The 20,484-nt window shown below is 52.7% G+C and overlaps 1 protein-coding gene across 3 annotated transcripts in view; it reads left to right on the forward strand.

The window, feature by feature from the left end:
• The window catches only part of NHERF2 (NHERF family PDZ scaffold protein 2), a 28,051-nt gene extending 7,982 nt beyond the window's left edge, over positions 1–20,069 (forward strand). For all 3 annotated transcript variants that reach the window (XM_085237276.1, XM_085237275.1, XM_085237277.1), the window contains exons 3-7: positions 12,329–12,505; positions 13,932–14,085; positions 15,963–16,006; positions 16,303–16,365; positions 17,783–20,069. In XM_085237276.1, the coding sequence (XP_085093402.1) occupies positions 12,329–12,505; positions 13,932–14,085; positions 15,963–16,006; positions 16,303–16,365; positions 17,783–17,941 (597 nt within the window). In that variant the 3' untranslated portion in view covers positions 17,942–20,069. The remainder of the gene's footprint in view (positions 1–12,328; positions 12,506–13,931; positions 14,086–15,962; positions 16,007–16,302; positions 16,366–17,782) is intronic.
• Positions 20,070–20,484: the final 415 nt, after the last annotated feature.

Here is a 20,484-nt window from a genome sequence, read left to right on the forward strand (position 1 = left end):
TGGCCACGTTGAGAGAATGGTACAGACTTAGCTTTGTTCCACAAGCCATAAATAGCTGGAAAATGGGTGATCCCTTTGGACTTAGGGCATTGCAGTGACAATGCAGTGTGCCACCAGCCCACTACACACCAGGAGCAACTGGGGGCCTGGGGATGGCTGTGCTGCTCCCCAAGGAGCACTGAGCCCAGGGGTCCTGCAGGTGTGAGCAGTGCTGACTTCAGGGGGGTAAATATTTACCCTTCTGTTTGGGGTCAGGAATAAGAGCTTTGTTTCTATTGCAAACAAAACTCTGCATTGCAACATCTCCTGCCGCCAGCTTTCTGCCGGAGTGCTGAGAGAGGAGTAACATAGCACAGATGTTCTTGGAGAACTTTGCCAATTCAGTTGAGGCCCAAAATTTAGGGCTTGTAGAATAACCACAGAGATGTAATAAAGCCTAACATGAGCAGAAGTGTCTGCAGTAATTATGAACTTCGGAGAGAAAGGAGGGGAAAAAAAAAAAAGACAACAAAACTTAAATAAGTGTGTGGCTTAAATTAAAGCACTTCCCTACAGCATCCTGTGCTGCTCAGTCTCAGTGGCTGAGAGCAGAGGGGACAGCAGGACCCATCCCTGGTTTCCCTGCCCAGGGCAGGTAAAGGCTCAGATAAACCCTCCAACATGGAGCAGGGGAGCTGTGGCTGCGTCCCAGTTGTGTTCCCTGCTATTCCTGCAGCATCTTTCTGTGGACACTGCAGTAGTTGCAGCTTTATTTCTGCTTGAGTTTGCTTCAGGCTCCTGCTGAGTCCCAGCTTGGCGTGGTGTAGGGATGCAGCCTGGCAGCAGGAACATTCCCTTACAAGCACCAACCTTACCAAGCCATTTCTGCTCTGGAGCTGCTGCATCAGCAATGCCCCTGGCAGTTTGGGTTACTGCTCTGCTGTATGCTGTGGGTCTGAGATGGAGAGTGGTGTCCTTTGCCCTTGCTGGAAAAGGGGAAATGGCTGCAAGGAGCCTGGGGGCAGTGACCTGTGATGCTGGAGCTCGGCCCTGAGAGCTGAGGCTGGGCTTGCTTTTGGGATTAGCATATTAATCCAGTCCCAGAGGCAGAGCTGGCATGTAGGGAAGCCGGCAGCCCTGTGCTAGCACTGACCCCACTGCATTATTGATGGAGCTGTGCTCGCCGGCATCGTGTGTCGCTCGACGTGGGAGCAGCTCCAGCTCACAGCGACATGGGAATTGGGAAAATGCACACAAATAGCCATTTTTCAAACCACTGCCCTCCCTGACCACCCAGGAAGGTGGTGCTTAGTGAAAAGGAGGGGGATGAAACCTGTATTTTTGCAGAGTACCTTCCCAGGAGTGTTGGGGACTTCCAGGAGCTGGATGCATTTCTGCAGCTCTCTGTAGTGCAGCGCTGTGCAGGCAGCTGAGGGCTGTTTGGGTCTGTGCAGTCTGGGGCTCTGTCCCATTGCCTTGCTGGAGACAGGGCTAATCCCATCCTTGTGCTTTCCAATCTTCTCTGCTCTCCCCTTGAGCATCAGCAGTCTGTTAATTTCTGACTTTATTTGTTCTGCTGTCAGCTTTAGGCTGGCATTGTGGCATGTGAGATGTGCCGGAGTCTCAGATCGTGATGAACCCACAGAGAGGGGTTCATTGGGCATTGCCGCAACACTGGGAGAAGGGGCTCTGCAGGGCAGCGTGCAGCTCACCGGGGGGGATTTTCATGTCGGGTGGTGCAGGAAGCCCATCCCTGGAGGAGAGCATCCACCCCGCAGCTGAAACTTCCTCCGTGGGATATTTTTAGTGAAACACAAAAGCGAGAGGCAGATAGAGACAGGAGGAGCTGCGCCCTGCCGAGTGCCTTTGTTCCTGGGGCTGTGTGCTCCCAAAGGGACAGAGGGGTCAGCCCTGGAGACCTGTGAGGGGACAGCAGTGCGGGTGGGTGAGCGCATCCTGGACTGGTGACACTGCTGACACCAGGAGATGTGACCCTTCTGCATCCCCTGAGTCCTGCATCCCATGGTCTCTCCCATCTGCACCCCTGGATAATTGAAGGCTTTCCTTCAAAATGTTTTAAAACACCAGTATCCAATGGGAGTGGCTCCAGCACAGTCAGCCCCAGCCCCTCTTGCTCGTGGGATGCTCTGAGCAGTTTGGTTTGATAACAAATTCCCCACCAGCCGCTTGGAAGTGCACATTTATTAAATGGTTTCCAATAAATTGAAATTGTTCTGGCACAAGCTGGGCCTTCTGCATGCACCTTGTTAGCAGTGCTGTGTCAGTGCTGTGTCTGTGCTGTGACTGCTGTGTCCTTGTGAGCGGTATGGGGCCAGGGTGGTGATCCCATTGTGGTGCAGCTCCTGGGAGTGGCACAAGCTATGGGGCTGGAAATCAGCAGGGCAGACTTCATTTATTAATTTTGCAACGTGTTTCTTGTGATGAGTTTGTTTCCGTATGCAAAGCAGTCTGTTTTCATAAGTACTCTGATTTCTAGCGTGCTCAACACTTCAGAGCTCACTGCCTTAAAACCACATTGCTTTTGTGCTGCATTACTTGTTCCTAAGCCCCCCGAATGAACTGTGGGGGCCATGCAGTCGTGTTGTCCCTCCAGCACCATCCCCAGTGCCCAGCAGCGTATGCCTGGTTCCTGTGCTGGTGATGCTCTGGGCATATTCCTGCTCTGTGTTGGTGCATGGGACTGGAGAGTTGCTGTGACCGAGGGAGGCAGCAGGCGTGGGGGAAGGTGTCAGGGTGACATCAGTGCTTGTGGGGAGTGGAAACACATGGAGCAAATGTGCAGCGTACGGCAGCTTTGCAGCACGCATTCCTGGGCTGGAGGGGGCTGTGGCTTCCAGCTGTTGGGCAGGCATGCTGCTTCCAAATGGAGGTTTAAAGAGCTCTCTTTAATCTGCAGGGCAATATCCCTGTGCCAATTGCAGCCATCACAGTGCATAAGTGAGACGTGATGGTTGTGTCATTGCCTCTCAGTGCGTTTTGTTCTGCTCTTTGGTTAGGGAAACCAAGACTGAGAAATTCAGTGATTTACCCAATGTTACAGGAGAGCTCAGCATATTCAATTCAGGTCCAGTTTTGGCTCTCAGCACTTGGCTCTGTCTCTCGGCATGGAGCTTTTACAGGCGGCGGCCTCTGGAGGCTCCAGGTTGGGAAATAAGAGAGAAAACTAAACTCTTCATCAGCACAGGGCTTCTCCTGGTCCATGCATTTCTATATGTAAGGAATTAAAACCTGGATTGTAGGCACAATTATTTCTGGCAAGATCCATATTGTAATTTAATTTCACTGCTGCTCTTGCCTGTACCCCCCAGTGTTTTGGTTCCACTGCTGCATGCGCCTGAGCCGTAGCCAGACTTGGAGCTGGGTTTTTGGCCAAGTCTCTCTTTTTCCCACTAAAGTCGTGCACGAGTCTGTTATGGGGTGAGTGCAGAGATCCATTAGCAGTGAATCCTGAAAGCTACGCTCAAAGCAGTGTCACCACTAGGGAAAGGGCTATTTCCTAAGGACACTGGTGCTGCAGCAGCATGTGGGGTGGCTTTGTGCACTCCTCCCCTCTGTTGAAGGGCACTGAGCTGTGCTCCCCAAGGTGGTGGTGCAGCAGATGGAGGGGATGGGGCAGTGGTGAGTTGGTGGGGTTCTGACACAGACCCTCGGTGCTGCCAATCCTGTTAAGTGCAGCCCCTGTCCCCGCAGGAGTCCTGTGGCGTTATGTCACTAAACCCTCTTAGGGATTTACAGGGCTTAATCCCCTTGAAGAAATGAGCGGCACAAAGGGCAGCGGGTGGGCTAATCCCTGCTCACTACTTGGTGGGTTGACCTCCTGCCCCGGTGTGTTCCATGGGAATGGGACTGTATCACCCCACAAGTGCCTGATGGGGCTCATGGGGCTTCAGCTGCTCCTACCATGCATGGCATTCAGCCTCAGTGGCTCCCCATCCCTTAAGGCTGAGCATCCCTCGTGAGCAACCAGAGAGCATCCCAGGTAAAGCAGTTAATTCTGGCCCTGTGGGTGCTCACAGTTAGCGGGATTTAATTAAGACAAGCCCTAATTTGTACTAAGAAGGATGAATAGTACTTTGCCTAGAAAAGCGCCCTGCTCTTGCCTGGAAGTTGTGTATGAGCACAGGGCTTGCATTGATATAGGGGCTGTGTGTGCCCTGGGGATGGGATGTGTGTGCAGTATGCTGGAGGGGCATCCCTAAGGCAGGAGTAAAAGCTGTGCATTGGTTGCTGAGCATCCCAGAACCCTCACCCTTCTCTGCCAGCCCAGGCCATGCCTGGGGGGACTGTTTTTGTTGCTGCTCTCATTTCTATTCTGCTCTTCCCACAGAGGCAACCTGCAGCAGGGGAATTCAGAGAGGGAAAATGGTGTCAGCCAAGCACTGGGCTGCTGGGAACCATGTGCTCACCTCTCCATGGTTATCATTGCCTGCAGCCAGGGCCCGGTGCTGGCACTAGTGGTTATCGGGGCTCCTTGTGCCTGTGCTGCACGTGCCTGGCATGCAGGGCTGTGCCACAGCTGCCTCTTATCTGCCCCAGCACGGCCGCCTTGGTGGTGATAAACGTTTGGCGCCCTGCAGCCTTAAAGGTGATTGCTAAGGTTGTTTCCAACCCCAGCCCTTCTATGATCTTCTGCTGCCATTTGGAGCTGGGTTTAAAATGTGGGTTTGGAGCAGAGCGGTGCAGCTGTATGGGAAGTAGCTTTGTTCCCCACTGTGTCAGTTCTCAGTTCAGTCCTGTGTCCCAGTGCTAGTGACAGCTTGCATCCCTTCACATCACTGCAGAAGAGGCTGGGTTACAGACATGGAGGAGAGGCTCTGTCAGAGCTTAGGATGTGGGTGGTGTGCCCAGCTCCGCTGTGGGCAGGTTTGGTGCAAAAGCCATGAGCTGTGGGGCTTGGGAAGGAGCGGGTAGTTAGAGAGCCAAGGGCCTCATTCCGTGGGAGCTGCACCCCAGGATATTTTATTGCATGGCTTTTAAAACCAAAAAGCCTACCACTGGGCTAACCCCCGGCATGGGTGCTGCAGTACTGCCTTGACTTTCATTCTAAGGAATGCAGAGGATGTAGGGAGCCCTCCCCCTGCCCCGTTTCCTCCAGCAATCTGTGCCGCCTGGCCAAGACAAATATTAGTGGTAAACTATTGAACTTCCCCGGTGCTCCCGGAGCTCACAGAGCAGTGCCTGTTCCCCTGCTCAGTGCATGGGGCTGGGCACTGGGGCTGTGGAGTGGGCACCAGGCATGGGGTGCGCTGCAAACAGCACCCATGGCCCTGCCTTTGGCTTTACCCTAGGCTGGGGGAGGCTGCATGGGGTCAACAGGGATGGGAGCCCTGGGACGTGCCCTGTGCAATGTTTTGCAGGCACTGGGGTTTAGCAGTGAGTGGCCTTGCAGTGTCCATTGTATGGTGTGAGCCCCTGCAGCATCACATGGGAGCTCTGCCATTCCCAGGAGGGTTTTCCTGAGCAGTTGTGGTCACTGCAGGGCATGTGCTCACTGCAGGGCTGGGGGCATCGTGGTGACATCCAGTGCTCCCCCCATGCAGTGGGAGCACAAAGCTGATAAGACTGGATTCTTGCTAATGACCGGGATTATTAAAGGCATTTAACGGGGTCAGCATTAATGAATGATGCAGTGATTGCTCAAGACTTGGCCTTGGTGAGAAGCTAGGGAGTCCAAAGGGCAGCTGATGCTGTGAGGTCGGTGCTTTTACGGGGGTGGCTCTGGCAAGAGCTGTTGTCCCAGCTCCTCTGTCAGCAATCTCAGCCCACGTGTGGGATGTGCTGGAGCTCTGCCCTGTGAGGTGGCAGGCCTGTGCTCCATCGCCTGCACGTGGAGAGGTGCTGGGGGCGTGGAAATGTGGTGGCAGTGGGGCTTTGGGACAGAGTGGGGGTTTATGGTGGGTGTGGGAAGGATGTGGGAAAGACATTTTCCCCCTTCCCTCAGCCTGGCACAGTGCAGCCACTGCTCCTTGCCTTCCACCTACCCACAGACACAGCTCCATTGGCTCTGCTGTATTGCTGGAATGTCGATCCCATGTTTTTCTTTGTGAATACATTCCCAGCCCACAAGGACTTGCATTACTGCCCTATTATCCTATAGCAATTCCCCTCTGGAGCAGGGAGCTCACGGGCTTCCCGACTGTGTGTTTCCTTGGCAGATTGCACTGGAAAAGTTTCTCTCTCTGAAAGCAAACACATGCACGTGGCGTTTTCTGTTTCTCTGTCCTGCCCCCTCCATTTTTCTTCCACCACTGGGGCCAGCTGCTCCCTGCCAAGCACGTGCTGCTGCACCCGCCCCGTCGGGTGGGAATGCATGTGCTGGGGGAGAAGGGGTTCCCTCAGTGTCCGAATCTGCTCCAACACCAGCCAAGGGGGAGGGAAAAAGGCTGCATCTTGCAGCGTCTTGCTGGGAAATTCCCCAGCTAGCAGGGATTCCTGAGAAATGACATGGAGATTGCAGTGCTTGGCACTTGTATCAGCAGGGCTGGACTGAGCTCGTGGCGCATGATGAGGATGGTGGTGCCCAGCATAGGGCAGCTGCGTTGCCCTGGGGTCCCTATCTGGCATGTCCCTACTGGGGACATGTGGCCATCACCAGGGGATGCTGGCTGTGGCCCCCCATTGCATGCCCTGTGCTGTGTGGGAATTTGTTGTGCTGCAGAGCAATGCTGGGGGGTATGGAGAGAAGTGAATCCAGGCTTAACCCTGCTGCTTAGGGCATCAGCACTCAGTGAGGCCATGGCCTTGTTTCTTTGGCAGCAAGTTACAGGGAGGTGACACGTGGGTGGAAGGCAGGCTGCCAGCAGGATGCTCTCCCCATCGTTCTCCCTGGTGTGAGATGCCCATGGGGTGCCTGAGTCTGGCAGCACTGTCACAGCAGGGCTGAGGCTCCACCACTTCCTCTGCCCTTTGCATCTTGCTTATATTCCCTCCTGCTTGGTGTTTTCTGAGGGGACCATGGGTGCCCCAGGAGGGGCTGTGGCCAGGGCTCAGCTCTGTGTTATAGCATGGTGCAGCTCAGGGGAGACCTGGGTGCTGCAGAGCATGGCTTGGGGAGGGTGATGCACAGCGTGGTGCTGATCTTAGTGAGGTGCCCACTGCTCTCGAGGAAGCGCAGCATTTTGGCACTGCCTCTGCTCTCGAGAGCTGGCAGGGTCAGGGCTGGCAGGCGCAGGGAGCGTTATCTTACAGCAACATGCAGCCCTGAGCAGCTGAGGCTTAGGGGCTTTGCGCTGAACCAGAGTGCTTGTGCTGCACATGGTTGTCCTGCCTGCAGTGCTCGGTACATGGCTCATCCCATCCTTGCAGGGCTGTGCCCGAGGCCAGAGCAGGACCAGGTGAAGGACAAACCTGCTCCGGGGCTTTGTGGCTGTGCGCTGAGCTGGCTGTTAGTCCTCATATGCAGTTGGATAGGGACAGTGCTGTCACCTCTCTGACCTCAGTGCTTTCTCTACTGCAGCAGTCCTGATAGGAGCCGAGACCTGACTCACCAAAAATATCCAAATTCTGCTATCAGCTGCAGCTTGGCTGTAGGTCCTGCTGAGTACCCGGATTGGATGCTATCCACTGCTAATTGTAATCACTTTGCTGTCTGTGAGCCTGCCTGCGATGCTCGTTTGCTCCCTTTGTGCTGTGCGTTGGGCAGCATCCAGCCGGCTCTGTGCCTCATTTGTGTGCTCAGCGCCCAGAGCAGCACTGTCAGAACCGAGTTCCTCGAGCACCTGCCTGCTGCAGGGCTGCTTGCAGGAGGAATGATGTTAAAGAAAATAGTGCAAATCTGTATAATGACTTTTGCCCTTAAAATAAATAAATAAATAAATAAAAATTTTGGTGCTTCTATCGCTCCAACCCAGCTGGTGCAATTGAGATAATTGAAGCAATTTGAATAATGGAAGCAATTGTGATGCTTTGCAGAAGCCTGGAGCTCATGTTTGGTGCTGGCAGTGGTGTTGTTCTGCGCTTTGGGGCAGCGGTGACAAAGCTGTGGGGCTGGCAGAGATGGGGACATTGCATCCTGGGGTCACACTGCTTGTCTCCACCTCTTTGAGATGCATGGTGGCAGAGATGTCCAGGTTTTGTGGTGGCAGCTGGCTGATTTGGGACATTTTTAGGTCTCTGCCTATTTGCTCTCAGCACTGTTTTGGGCCGAGGGACTGCAATTTTGGGGTGCCATTAGCGCTGCTGTACCCATTGTGCATCGTTCCTTCAGCATTTTGTGCCTTCCAGTTGATGTTCGTCCTCTGGGGAATGCACAGAACTTTCTCCTGGCTGCAGTGTGTGGGGAGGACGCTTTAAGGAAACAGTTGTAAAGCAACTGTCAGTCAGCTGCTGGGTCTGGGTTGCAGAACAAAGTGAGATTTTTCACTCCTGGCTGTGCCTGTCTGAACCAGGACACCTTGGGTGATGAGCAGGGTGGTAATTAGGGCTATGGCTGTATAAAAATGGCAGCAGAGTGATTACTGTGTGGAGGCTGAGCTGTTCCTGCCCTGGGGTTATTCCTGGCCTGAGAGAGAGCAGCAGTCTCCTGGCTGAAAAACCTTTCAATTAGAGCCAGTAAAGTGAACCTTGTGGCTGTGGCACCTCTGGGTGTTGGAAATGCCACTTTCCTCTCCAAAGCCTTTCCAAGCAGCCCACACGTCCCAGCTCCTCCCCGGCACCATGGGGGGGGAACATCTGCTGTGCTTCCATGGGACTGACATCCAACTGGCCCTCCCTCCTTCCCCTTGTTATTTATAGCTTTCCACCAACATCTGGAGCTGTGTTTGGCTCTGGCTGCCTCCAGGGCTGTGGGATGAAGCTGGGTGAAACGTGCGGCTGCAGGGAGCCTCCAGCACCCCAGGTTACATCTGGGGCTGTCAAGGGGTTCAGGGAGCCCTGCAGCACCCTGTCCCTGTACTTCCCAAAGCTGAGCAACAAACCCCTGCTGATAGCAGGGACAGAGAGTGAGCGGACCTGGGGATGCTGTGCCCGGGAACCCTGTGCTGTTGTTCCATGTGCTGCAGCCCTGAGCCCTTGCTGCTTTGGGTTCTCCCCTTCATGGCATCTCCCAATGTTGATACTGTCACCCGGAGTGAGAGCAAAGCAGGCAAGCAAAGGGGCCGTTTTCTGCCCAAAACTGTGTGCAAAAGGAGAGGAAACGCCATGGGAGCTGGCTTGAAAGAAAGTATGTGAGCAATGTAAATTAGGCAGGAGTGATCCTGCCTGTGTTTTCTCCAACTCCACTGATGCAGAGGTGGAAAAGCTGGATATGTCGCGGGGTGATCTGCACTTGGAGGGTATCCAGTTCCTATAGCAGTACTTGGGGATGGTGTGGCTGCACCAGATAAACAGCAGTGACCTTGAGCTGGGGTGGGTGTAGGGCTGGGGGCTCATGCTGGGGCACCCTGGTACTGAGGAGCTCCATCATTTTGTCCCTTTTTCATGGGAGTGATGTGCGTGTGCTCCATCCTCATTCTCCTGTCCAGGACAGCTCTGCATTCATGCTGGATCCAATGCAGTATTCCTGGAATAACCCCTATAATGTGGCTTTGTAAGGGATTTTAGTCTTTAGTGTTCACCCACAAAACTTGGGCGGCTGGAGGGTGATGCTAAACCAGTGCTCAATTCTGAGCATCCCAGCAGGGTGAGCCTCATTGCATGAAGGCATGATGGGTTCCGGGAGTTCCATGGGGCAGACAGGTTTCGTTGCAGGGTGGGATGCTTCTCCCACAACCCTTGGTCCAAACTTGGGGATGGTAATTCCGGAAACAGCAGGTGCTGCAATAAAATAATGAGAACTGGCAATGCCCAAACAGATTATTATTATTTTTAATTGGAAGTGTTTCATTGTTACTTAATGTCTTGTTTGTACCTTTTTAATGGAGCTGGCTTGCACGGCTTCCTTCTGGTATGGTGGTGGTGTGCCTGGAACTGTGGCACTGCAGCTTCGTGTTGGTGCAGCTCTTATCTGCACGGACACATCCGCACCAGTGGGTGTGTGCATGGAGCAGCAATGTAGGGCAAATGTGACATCCATGGCTTTTTAATCCCGCGTGTGAGATTAGTGGGTGCTGTAGCATCTGGATACCCTCAAAGAAGATTGCTGATTGCATGCAAGGAGAGAAATACAAAGTCATTTTTTGTTGGTTTTGCAGTGTGTGAGCGCAGCCATGGGAAGGAGCAGAGCGTCTGCAGGACTTTGGGGTCAGGTGGGAGTGTGGTTGGGGTGTCCCAAAGGCGGAACCCCCTGGGAGCTCAGGAAACATCTTCCTAACAGGGAAATGTTAGCACAAGTTGTGAAGAGACTGAATAGCAGAGCTGGCAGGAGGAACAGAGTCCATCGGGGCAGAGAGCTTCATTGTGTGCTTGAGGCTGAGCAGGGGGAACTTGGGTTTGCTCATACCCAGAGAGGGGTTTGTTGGAGCCCTGTGGATTCCAGCAGCTGCAGACAGCCACAGCTGGGAGCTCTGGGAGCAGTGACAGCACTCAGACAGGCAATCCTGGGAAGTTCTGGAGCTGATGCTGGGGCTGAAATGGGAAAGATTTTGAATCATCTCAGTGGTGGATCTTGGCTTCAGGACATGGTGGTGGGAGCAGAGCGTGCCCATGCAGGGCACAGTGCTGGGTACCCCACAAAGCTGCTGCAGACATCCTCTTCCAAGCAGCTTCTGTGCAGTTTATCTTAGGGATGACGCTGGTGGAGCCCAGTGGCACTGTGCTCGTTTGGTGACTGTTTGGTGCTTTGGAACTGCTGCTGTAGCCATGACTCCTTAAAACTGAAGTAAAATGGCTCTTAAAGGTAATTTCTAAGCGCCAGTAGGTGATTCTGGACGTGTTCCTTTCTGCAGCCTCTGTTCCCAGCGCTGGGAGCCCTGCGCATCCCTTGAGGTCACACCGAACCCGCTCCAGCATTGAATCATTTCCTGTTTTCCTCAGCTGCTGCAGAGCTGGAAGTGTTTGCAGATGGGTTGAACCCACAGTGTAGGGGCATGGGAACGCAGGGCTGAGCCTGCAGTGAGCCCCGAGTGCTGTGCACCGTGTGTGCTGTATGGGGGCTTTTCCTTTGGGGAAAATGTGCGTGGAGGGGTCACTGCTGAGTGCATGTATAAGGGTGAAAGAAGCCCCGGGTGTTTCTTGGGTAGAAGTGCCCAAAGGAGGTTCCCACCCACCTCTACCAGTTGCCTTTAGCTGGGGGATAGAGATGTCTTTTCCAGCATTATTTATTTTTTTTTTTTTGGCCAAGTTGGGAACATTGGGGAAAATTTCACATGTTTTTATTGTTATTTTAAATGAAAGGTTGTAAGAGATCGTCCTCCCGATAGATAGATGTCTGAGGTCTGATAGCAGGTGGGAGCAGTGTTGCTTTCCATGCAGATTTAAAATGGGAATGTTTTTCTTAAACCACAGATCAAAAAAAAAATCACCCAAAGGCACTTCTATTTTCTGAGCAGCTCCTGCCCAGGACATGGCTGTGCTGCTGTGCCTGGTGCACGAGAACAGCAGAAGGATAAAACCTGCTGTGTGCTGCTCCCTCTTAGCCCCAAGGACCCATAAAACATTTTGCATGATAGAGGTGAAGCGCTGAAGTCCTCATGTGCGCCATTAATATTTGTAGTGACCTCAGCCTGGATGTGCTGCGGGCACCTGGGGTAGCACCATGTGCAGGGATGGTGCTTCCCCTCTGCAAAGACCCAGCTGCTCTGCCAAGACTTCTGCAGGGCTTTCCCACTCTGCCCAGCTCAGTGTTTCCATAGGCTCACTGCTGAGTGGCAGCAGAGCAGCTGTGCTGCATGGTTCCAGGTGGAACATGCACAGAGTGTGCTCTGTACTCCCAGTTATTCATGGTCATTTTTGAGCTGGTTGCAGGACAGGGCTGTCCATCCCCATGGTGGCCAAGGATACAGCTCCAGATCTGGGCATCAACCAGCTTGCTCAGAGCATCCCTGCAGGGAGGGACCAGTAGCAAGGTGAGGACAAAACCTTGAGCCATGCTGGAGTCGCTGGGAGCCAGGCATGGTGCTGCCATCAATCAGTGCTGGGGGTTAAGGTGGTGGTGGGGTGGCAGCCCTGGGTGGGGTGGGTGGGTCTGGGCTGCTGTTGGCTGAGGAAATGCATTTTTTGTTGTTGTTGTTTCAATTTCTCTGGAATGGTTTTGGACAATCAGTTTTCTAAAATAAACTCAATGAGAGGAAATCCATTTGTTAACCTGTCCCTGTTGAGCTGGAAGGAGGGGATGGTGTGCAGATATGTTGCTTCCTTCTCAACTTAATTCTGATTCGGAACAAAACCAAGCCTATAAATCCAACACAATATCTTATCATCCCTCCCCCATCCTCTTTCTTTTTAAAATCAGGATTTAAACGGACAGAAAGAGCTGTGTCCACGCCTCTGCCACCTGAAGAAAGGCCCCAATGGTTATGGCTTCAACCTGCACAGTGAGAAGTCCCGCCCAGGGCAGTTCATCCGCTCGGTTGACCCCGACTCACCAGCATCCAGAGCAGGCCTGCGGCCCCAGGACCGCCTGGTGGAGGTAACCTCACATGCAGCACGGTGCTTTGAGGCCCTTTTGTTGGGTTTTTGGGTCCTACCAACGGGGTCCTCCTGGAGATGGAGTGCAGAAGGGATGTGATGCTCATCTGGGAAGCGTGATGCTGAATCCAGCCCCAGTCCCGTGCCCTTTTCCATCAGATCCATCATGCTGCTGGGCAAGGCAGGAGCTTGGAGCCAGGGAAAACACTTGGCAGAGAGATCCTAAAGCATGGGATTGTGAAAGATGGGGGGGAAAAACCGCTCTTGGAAGCGATTTCCTGTCTGCTTAGGGCTGAACAACAGAATTTTTGATGTTGCACAGAATCACCCTCCCCTCGCCTTGTTTGTCTCTTGGTGTTTTTACTGAAGAATGAGTTCCCCCATTCAAAGCAGCATGGACAGATGGACAGACAGCACTTGTTCCCAGCTGGGCACCACACCGTGCCCCCAGCCTGGCTCTGTCCCAGCACCGTGGCGATTTAATGCTGGGGTTGGTACACCCATGGCTGTGGTTAATAGCAGCGAGGGATTTTGTTATTTATTTATCATCCCTTGGTCGAGTGCCCAGCACACACAAAGCAGCAAGGGGTGAGTTGGAGAGCTCGGAAACCTGATCCCCCCCGCTCCAGCTCTTTGGGGCTCTGATAAATAATTGATGCTCCCAGCCCTGCTGTACAGTGTTGGGGTGGGAGAGCAGGGGCAGCCCCCTTTGGGGTCCCCCTATGGGTCAGTGTAGACAGGGTGAACCCTGAGGCAGGACTGGGGTGCCTTTGGGGTGAAAGGGTGGTGATGATGGGATGACCATGGGATGCCATTGGGGTGACTATGGGGTGCTGGTGAGGATGGAGCATGGCTACAAGCTGGGCTGGCTCCTTGAGACTCTGTCTCCTGCAGTCTAAGTGCCGGCACTGCAGGGGCTGCGCCACCCTCAGGCAATGGGTGTGTTCATTTCTGAGTACAAACAATGCCTAGAAATCACAATTGTTCTCTTTCTGCCTGGGAGGAGAAATCCCGTCCGCCGGTGGCTCCCAGGTCGCGTGCGGTGAAGGGAAAATGAGTCAGTGCATCAGGAACAGACAAGCACCGTGCTCTGCCTGGCCACTGGGACACGGGATATCCTCTCTTGTTGGAGAGGGACACCCAGATGAGCTCAGGCAGGATGAGGTTTTGGGAGCAAATTGAAGGTGAAGTCATTAGAAGGGAATCAGCATGGTCCTGAGCGCTCGTGTAGGTCAGGAGGTGGCAGAGCCTGGAGGCCCAGTGGAGTTCAGGAGATAGAACCATAGAATCCTTTGAGTTGGGATGGACCTTTAAAGGTCATCTGGCCAACTTCCTGCAGTGAACAGATGGAGCATGTGCAGAAGTTTTTGGGGATGTTGGGGATGTCAGGGATGTCTCTGCTACCGCTTGATGCTGCTGCTTTGCAGGTGAATGGGATAAACGTGGAGGGGCTGCGGCACTCAGAAGTGGTGTCTCATATCAAAGCCAGAGAGAGCGAAGCCAGGTTGTTGGTGGTGGACCCTGAGACAGATGAGTACTTCAAGAAGCTGGGGGTGACCCCCACCGAGGAGCACACCAAAGGTGAGAGCCCGGTTCTGCCCCCGTGACTCACCAGGACACGGGTGGGATTTCAGGAGTGACAGAGTCATGTTTCCCTTGTCTCATCCCTGAGTGGTTTCCTGAGCACCACCCAGCTATTTATAAACAGTGAGAATACTCCCAGCCACAAAACAACTCATTATTTTTACACCGTGAATAATTAACATAGGGACTGGCTGCCAGAAGGCGGCTGTGGGGTGACGATGCTGTGGGAGGTGGCGATGGGTGCAGCAGCACTTGGTGCAAGTGGTCCAGATGTGGGGATGCTGTGCTGGCGGCACATCCCAGGACTGCTTGGAGTCTGAGAGCAGAACACTGCTGTGGGGCTGCAGGGCGTGATGACCCTGGCAAAGGAGCCTGAGGGTGCAGAGAGAAGTGCGGAGAAGCCCCCATGTGCACGCGCAGAGAAGGGCTTCACGCAGCAGCGATCACACAGATGTCTGCTGCAGGGAATGTTTCCCTTGCTGCTGGAACCTGGCAGGGAAAGCAGTCTGTCCACTCCACACCCTGTCACCATCCAACCCAAGCTCGGTCAGGTGCTCCGTGGGAAGATTGGTTCAGAGAAATAGAGTCAAAGCGTTCTGAGAGGTGAGAGTGGTGTCAGATCCTCCGAGTGGGCTCGAGGAGGAGCGGTGTGAGCCCTGTCTGCTGGCATGAGCACAAAGGAACCCTTGTTCTCAGCAGCAGGGACACAGCCAGGGCCATGCGGGTGGGTGCGTGAGTGCCGGGCGCTGGCTCCCTGCTCCTGCACCAGGAGGATGGGGGTGTAGTGAGGGGGAAGTCAGCCTCTTCTCCCAGGTAACAGCGATAGAATGAGAGGTATGGCCTTGTGTTGTGCTAGGGAAGGTTCAGGCTGGATATTGGGAAACATTTCTTCTCTGAAAGAGTGCTCAGACACTGGCACTGCTGCCCAGGGAGTGGTGGGGTCACTGTCCCTGGAGGTGATAAAAACTGTGGAGATGTGGCACTGAAGGATCTGGTCAGTAGGCACAGTGGGATGAGGTGGGGATGGGCTTAGTTATCTTGGAGGTCTTTTCCAACCTTACTGATGCTATGATGCACAATGGCTGCAGAGCTGTAAGTTAGAAACCCTAGGTTGCTGCAGTTGCAAGCTGCTCTGGCACCGAGTGCTGCTCTTGCTTCACTGGGTGCTGTGTTGCACAATGAGTGCACGCAGTGGTGTGGTCTGCTTGGCTGCTGTAGGCTGGGGCTGCTCAGGGTCCCACTGGGGCGACAGAGAAGCACAGAATGGGGTCTGTGCCCCCAGGAAGTCTTTGTGCTAAGTATAATTCAGTCACTAACCCTGTCACAATTAGCACATCTGTAGCACTGTGTCTCATCTGTCCCAGACTGCCTTGAGCAGTGACTTGGTTGTGGGAACTGGCAGCTCATCTGCATTGAATTTGCCATTGTATGGAACATGATTAACACAAATTATTGGAAGTGGGCAATAATATGCCAAGGTCCATGAACTTGCCACATGCTGTTGCAACACCAACAAGATGCTGATTTCAGCAAAGAATGTTGGGCTGGTCTGTAAGATTTCCGATTAAACAATTCCCAGGAAAAGTGATTTCACTGTCAAAAATGGGAGTACACTGGGAGTGCAGCTTAGGAAGTTTAGGTTTAGTCCCCCTCCTGGAAGGGGCTTTCTTCTAATGAAAACAGGGTGCAATCAAATAAGGTTGGGATTGCAGAAGAACATGGTTCTGGGGGGCGCACGCTGGGTCTGGCTGAAGCCCCAGGGCAGGGGGCACGCAGGGCTTCTGGGGCCATGTTGGGACTGCAGCCCCTGCATGGAGCCCAGCCCAGCAGTCCCCATGAGTGCACTCACTGTGTTTCCTCTGCCCGGTCTGCAGGTGTGGTGCCTCAGCCCATGACGAATGGATCTGCACAGATGCAGGTGAGTCCCCGCCTGCTCCCGGGTTGCCTCAGAGCAGAGGGAACCTCTGAGCATTGCTGAGGCTCACTGAGCTCAATTAGCTGCTGCTGGCTAATTAGAATTGCATCCTGCTGTAGCTTTAATTTCAGGCTTGCACAAGGCTGGGCTCAGCCCTGTTTGTGCCTTTTCCCTAGGAATGGCACCCTGCATGTGCCATCATCCCTGGGGGCTGACTGTGAGGTTTGTCCCCACGTGGTTATTGGCTTTTATTGTTCCTGCCCCCGCACAACCTGAGCTAATGTTTCCATTTCCCACAGCTGAATGGAGGATCCACGTCTTCATCTCACAGTGACCTTCAAAGTCCTGGGAAGGAATCCGAGGTAAAAACCCCAAACACATGCTGCCTTCTTTTCACATACATATGTACATGTTTATGCCATGGTAAAAACACATTTACATGCAATTTCAGTTTCAAATTGTAGGCTTAGGAACACCTGCATCCACCCAGCAATCAATACAGGGAGTTCTGTCATGCCCTGCCCTGTCAATCCATGTGAGGTGCAGCCGTGAACCACTGCATTCCTTCCCCTTCACCAGGGGATGAAGGTGTGCAGTGCCATGTGGCTGTGCTCCCAGCAGTGCTCTGCAGCAGGGGATGCACACCCTCAGCACCCAGAGATGGCCTGGCAGGGGGCTGTGAGCAGCAGCTGCGTTCAGGGCTGAGCCAGGCGCTTGCAGGCTGGCAGCTCCCTTTTGCTCTGAGCATTAAATAATGCATGGCTCAATTGCACAGTGCATGTGAACCGGTTTGCATCTGCAAGCCAGAGCGAAGCTGGAAAGGTCCTCTTGCAGGAAGCACCGTGTGTGTATACATTAGGGCAGCAGGACAGGCTTTAAGATGTTGAAAGTGAAGGCCTTTGTTTTCTGTGTTTGCCTGCTGTGCTTACGTGAGCATGGCGCATGCAAAGCACTGTACTGGGGCACTTCTGTAGCATAAAGACCAGCAGTTGTATCGTCTGCCAAAACCATGGCACAGGGGTGGTGCTGGTGCAGGAGCTTCACATTGCAGCTGTTCTGGAGCTCACCTACTGAAAGCAGCTTTGGTGCAGCACCCAGCAGGTCAGTCCTTTGCCCTGTAGACCCCAAGGAAAGGTGAGGGCTGGGATAACCCAGTGCTACGTGTTTAGCACAAAGCATTTGAGCTTGTGTATTAATTGTACCCCAGGGTACAATGTGTTTGTCAAATTTAACCTATTACAGGAATTAGAGGGGCAATGGGGGCTTTTGGCTTGAGGGCACATTGCAGCAGTGGCAGTGACTTTAGAAAGTCACTGATTTTCTTCCCATAAAGCACTTCTATCAGGTAGATAGAAAGCTGCACCCTTTTGTACAGTGCCCAAAGGAGAATGCACTAGGCACGGCCAGCTGGGCAGGCAGGAGCCACTGGCTGCAGTGTAGTGATGAACTCTGTGGCCCTGCAGCTCCTGTGCTGGTTAAATCACAGACAGCACAGGGCAGGGGCTTTGACCTAGCACTGTGTGTAACGTAGAATATAGGATGATTGGGTTGGAAAGGACTTTGAAGTTCCAATCCCCTGCTGCAGGCAGGGTAATTGCTGCACTGATTTCCCAGCCTTGATCAGTGTTCCAGGTAAGGTGCCCAGAGACCACATTCCTCATCCTTTGACATTAACGGAGCCTTGGGTGCACAAGGCTTGGATGCTGCTTGGTGGTTCCAACAGCCAGAGTAACAGTTCCAATAAAGTCATCCGCTGATTCCATCTGTCCCTTCCTGCAGGATGGAGATTCAGAGAAGAGGGACCCGTTTGAGGAGAGTGGGCTGAGCCTGAGCCCCACGGCAGCTGAGGCCAAGGAGAAGGTGAGGGCCAAGAGGGTGAAGAAGAGGGCTCCGCAGATGGACTGGAACAAGAAGAGGGAGATCTTCAGCAATTTCTGAGCCCTGCTGGAAGCAGTGCTCATTGCCCTGCCCGGACGTTTGGAGGTGCCCACAGCTCTCCTGCAGTGTCCACGTGAGATGCTTTGTGCTCTGCTCTTCACTGGTTGCTTTTATGAAGCGTATTTTAAAGTCTTTTTTTTTTTTAATTGTTATTATTATTATTGTTATTATTATTATTGTTACTCACCAGCGATTCTCATAAGACGAATGTGACCAAAGCTCCTTTCCTTGCTCGCTTTCAGCCTGGTTGGCTTCCCGCTGTCCCCATTCCTGCTGAGAAAGGACTGGAAGAGTTTCACTCTTGTTTCTTACCTGCGTTATTTAGGCTTTTGTTACTGTTTTTTATTTGGGGTGTTCTGGGTCTGCAGGTGTCCCAGGCTGAGCCCCATGGGATGTTCTGTGCTCCTGTGCAGATGGGGGCACCTCACCGTGGTGGAGGGCTGGCATGCCCCTCACGATAGGAAAACAGACAGAGGCTGTGAATCACTCGCTAGCTTTGCTATGGGAATGAAAGTATTCTCATTGCTGTTGTTTTGAATGAAACCCCATCTGTTTCCAGTTAATGTAGGGACCTCCCTCCCCAGCAGCGACTCCTGTCCTGGCCCTGGCAACCCCTTTTCCACTTCTCAGTGCCGCAGAGGGGGATGCACAGACAGCACAAACCCAGCACCAGATGCCACCAACCTCACGATCTGCACAGTGTGAGAGATGCTGCAGGGCTGAGTGTGTCACTGCAGAGCCCTTGGGGTGGGCACACTGAGCCTGGCCCCACTCCCCCTGTGTTCCTTGGCCACAGGGTCAGCTATGGAGTAAACTCTGGTTAGGAGAGGTTTGATGTCGGGGCAATTGCTTTGGTTTTGTGTCCTCCTTTTAATACCAGGAATGTTTTCAAATCCTCCAAATGTAAAGCATGACAGCTGAAGTTGTTTTAAGCTCTTTATTGCTTGCCTTTGGCTGTGAAGGAGAAAAATGGAATGCAGTGCAACACAGAGAGTCCAGCTGTGGGGTCTGCTCTCCCCAGCAGCCCTGAGCTCCACTGTGTGCTGGCCATGCAGCAGTGGGGAGGGACTGGGCATCTGGTAAAGCCATGTTCCCCAGCTGAATGCAAATGGGCAGCGATAACTTGGGTGTTGATGACTCTTCTAAACAAAAGACTTGGCTGCGACTTTGCTCTGTTACTCCCCAGAGCTGCTGTATTACAAGGTAGAGGCCTTTGGATTAGTCAGTGCACTATGGATATTGCCATGGCTCTGTGTTTTCTGAACACTGAACTAAAAGGTGCCTTATGCCACGTGCTGCTCTCCTGGCTGCAGCATAGGGCCAGCGCTTGGCTGCTGGCTGGAAGGAGCACGGAACCCTCAGGGGCGGAGGAAAGGATTTCTCTTTTATGAAAGTGCAAACTGTTGATGGGCTGAATAGGTTGGGGAAAAAAAAAAAATGGAGAAGGTCTGGTGCAGGTGTTGGATTACTGAGGATGAGACTGGCAGCAGGATGAGGTTCAGGATAGGGGGAGATTTTTTTTTTTCTTCCCCTCCAGGACTCTGCCATTAGCTACAGGCCTCTTCCCTACCCCACTTCAAAGACGATTAGCTCCTCTCATTTTAGTCCCTGAAATATTTGCTTCTACAAGAACTAAGAAAGTACTGAAGGAGCCCCACATTTTCACGGTATGCACATCATTCCCAGTGCCTGCATAGCCAAACCCCACAGTACTCTGCTCTGTGCAGGGCAGAGTGCTCCCCACTACACCAAGAACTTAATCTATGATGCACGTTAAGAGAAAAGACTCATTTGTAAATACCACGTTTCTCATACAAGACTGGACCACTGTAGTTAAGGGGGGAGGAAAAAGAAAGAACGTGTAGTTCTGAAAGCAGATCAAAAGAAATCAGGTGTGCAAATGCATACTGATAAGATTTTAAAATCTTAATCTTTGCTTAGTCCATGGAAATTGCTCCTGGTTAAAGCACTTATCATATTTCTGACATCTTGTAGCTCAGTAGTAATTATTCAGTTCCTGTACATTTAACTTGGAAAAAAAAAATCAATAAAGTATAAGGCTGTTAGCTGTATTGTAAAAACATAATATACACTGTAATGTCAGTAATAAACTTTGTTTTCCCATGTACCACTTATTTGCTCATTCCTCATCTGTGTGGTGAGAACTTGAGGGTGGTATTACTGCCTTCTTTAGCACATTATAAACTTTGCTTCCTCCCTTGCCTGTTTAAAGTGTAGCTGAAATGATCCCTTTGAAGCTCTGCAATGAAGTCAGTGTTGCCCTTTCTTTGAAGAACAAAACAAAGTGGTGGCCCTTCTGTCAGCTTCTGAGGTACGCACTAACCTGGATCCTACAGCTACTGGTAACCCTGTTAGTGTATTCAAGGAATGCGAAGCTGGCTTTGTTACCTGCTGCCATGCTGTGCCTCCTCCATGACTCCTCTGCAAGTAGAACTCGAAGGTCACTTGTTCAGACTGTGGCTGCCTCTGACCCTGGCTTGTGACATCTTTAGCTGGACCTTACTGACCATCGTTCTCACTGC

The sequence above is a fragment of the Meleagris gallopavo genome, chromosome 16 (genome assembly GCF_905368555.1).
Source record: "Meleagris gallopavo chromosome 16, MGAL_WU_HG_1.1, whole genome shotgun sequence".
NCBI lineage: Eukaryota > Metazoa > Chordata > Aves > Galliformes > Phasianidae > Meleagris > Meleagris gallopavo.